The sequence below is a fragment of the Galeopterus variegatus genome, unplaced genomic scaffold, assembly GCF_000696425.1.
Source record: "Galeopterus variegatus unplaced genomic scaffold, G_variegatus-3.0.2 Scaffold80390, whole genome shotgun sequence".
NCBI classification, from domain to species: domain Eukaryota; kingdom Metazoa; phylum Chordata; class Mammalia; order Dermoptera; family Cynocephalidae; genus Galeopterus; species Galeopterus variegatus.
The window spans coordinates 1-1,057 of record NW_007806501.1 but is presented as its reverse complement, the minus strand read 5'-3'; the positions used below and the strand labels follow the sequence as shown (position 1 = coordinate 1,057).

At 40.6% G+C, this 1,057-nt stretch overlaps 1 protein-coding gene across 1 annotated transcript; it reads left to right on the top strand.

The window, feature by feature from the left end:
- Positions 1 to 105: 105 nt before the first annotated feature.
- On the top strand, positions 106 to 949 carry LOC103584687 (histone acetyltransferase p300-like; the record flags this gene model as incomplete). Its single annotated transcript, XM_008565596.1, has 2 exons — positions 106 to 285; positions 527 to 949. Coding segments are annotated over 2 exons (372 nt in total), but the record flags the coding sequence as incomplete, so codon positions are not given.
- Between the last annotated feature and the right edge of the window lie 108 nt (positions 950 to 1,057).

Sequence of the window (1,057 nt, the reverse complement as noted above, 5' to 3'; positions counted from 1 at the left end):
AAAAAAAAAAAATACGTGGTTAATCCTGCGATCCTGTTGTGTAGCTTAAGTTCTAATTGTGTGATTGGCACATTTTTTTTTGTTTTTCCCCCTCTCTCTGCCCAGCTTTCCCAGCCAGCTGTAAGCATTGAAGGACAGGTATCAAATCCTCCATCTACTAGTAGCACAGAAGTGAATTCTCAGACCATTCCTGAGAAGCAGCCCTCACAGGAAGTGAAAATGGAGGCGAAAATGGAAGTGGATCATCCAGAACCAGCAGATACTCAGCCAGAGGATATTCCAGAGGTGAGAGTAGGGCAGTTACTGCTATGATTTGGTCAAGACCTTAGTCTAGGAACCCAATTTTTAAAAATCAGTATTGCAGGAAAGTAATCTGATAATTAGGTCTTATCGGGTCTTATGATTTTCATGTGAGAAAGAGTATTCAGATATGTCCACAGGGGAAGAGTAAATGTAATGATAATGATCGTATTGCTTCCCAGTTGGATATGTTTGCAATACTAAAAATTCCTACCTTGTCTTTTAGACTAAAGCAGAAAACTGTAAGGTGGAGCCTACAGAAACAGAAGAGAGAGGCACTGAGTTAAAAACTGAAATAAAAGAGGAGGAAGACCAGCCAAGTACTTCAGCTACCCAGTCATCTCCAGCTTCAGGACAGTCAAAGAAAAAGAGTAAGTCTCTTAGGCTATCTGCTCCTGGGGGCAAAGACCCAGAGTAGACTGGTGTCAGGCCCCTTGGGCTTCAGAAATTGACGTTAATGTAATTTCATCAAGTGTGAATCCCTGGGCCTAGTCTCTTTGTTGTTACTAATGTTGGAAAAGAATTTTTCTTTCCTTTAGGTGTATTCACTTGGTATAACCACTGGGTCAGTCATATTCCTCATTTCTTCAGGGCATGGTACGTGGTTAGCACTCTCTAAAAATTACCTCTTTTTCAGAAGCAAGAAATTGTTAAATAGGCTGACTGGTTAGCTCTGTCGGTTAGAGTGTAGTTTTATAACACCAAGGTCAAGGGTTTGGATCTGCATGATCAGACAGCTGTCAAAAAAAAAAAAAAA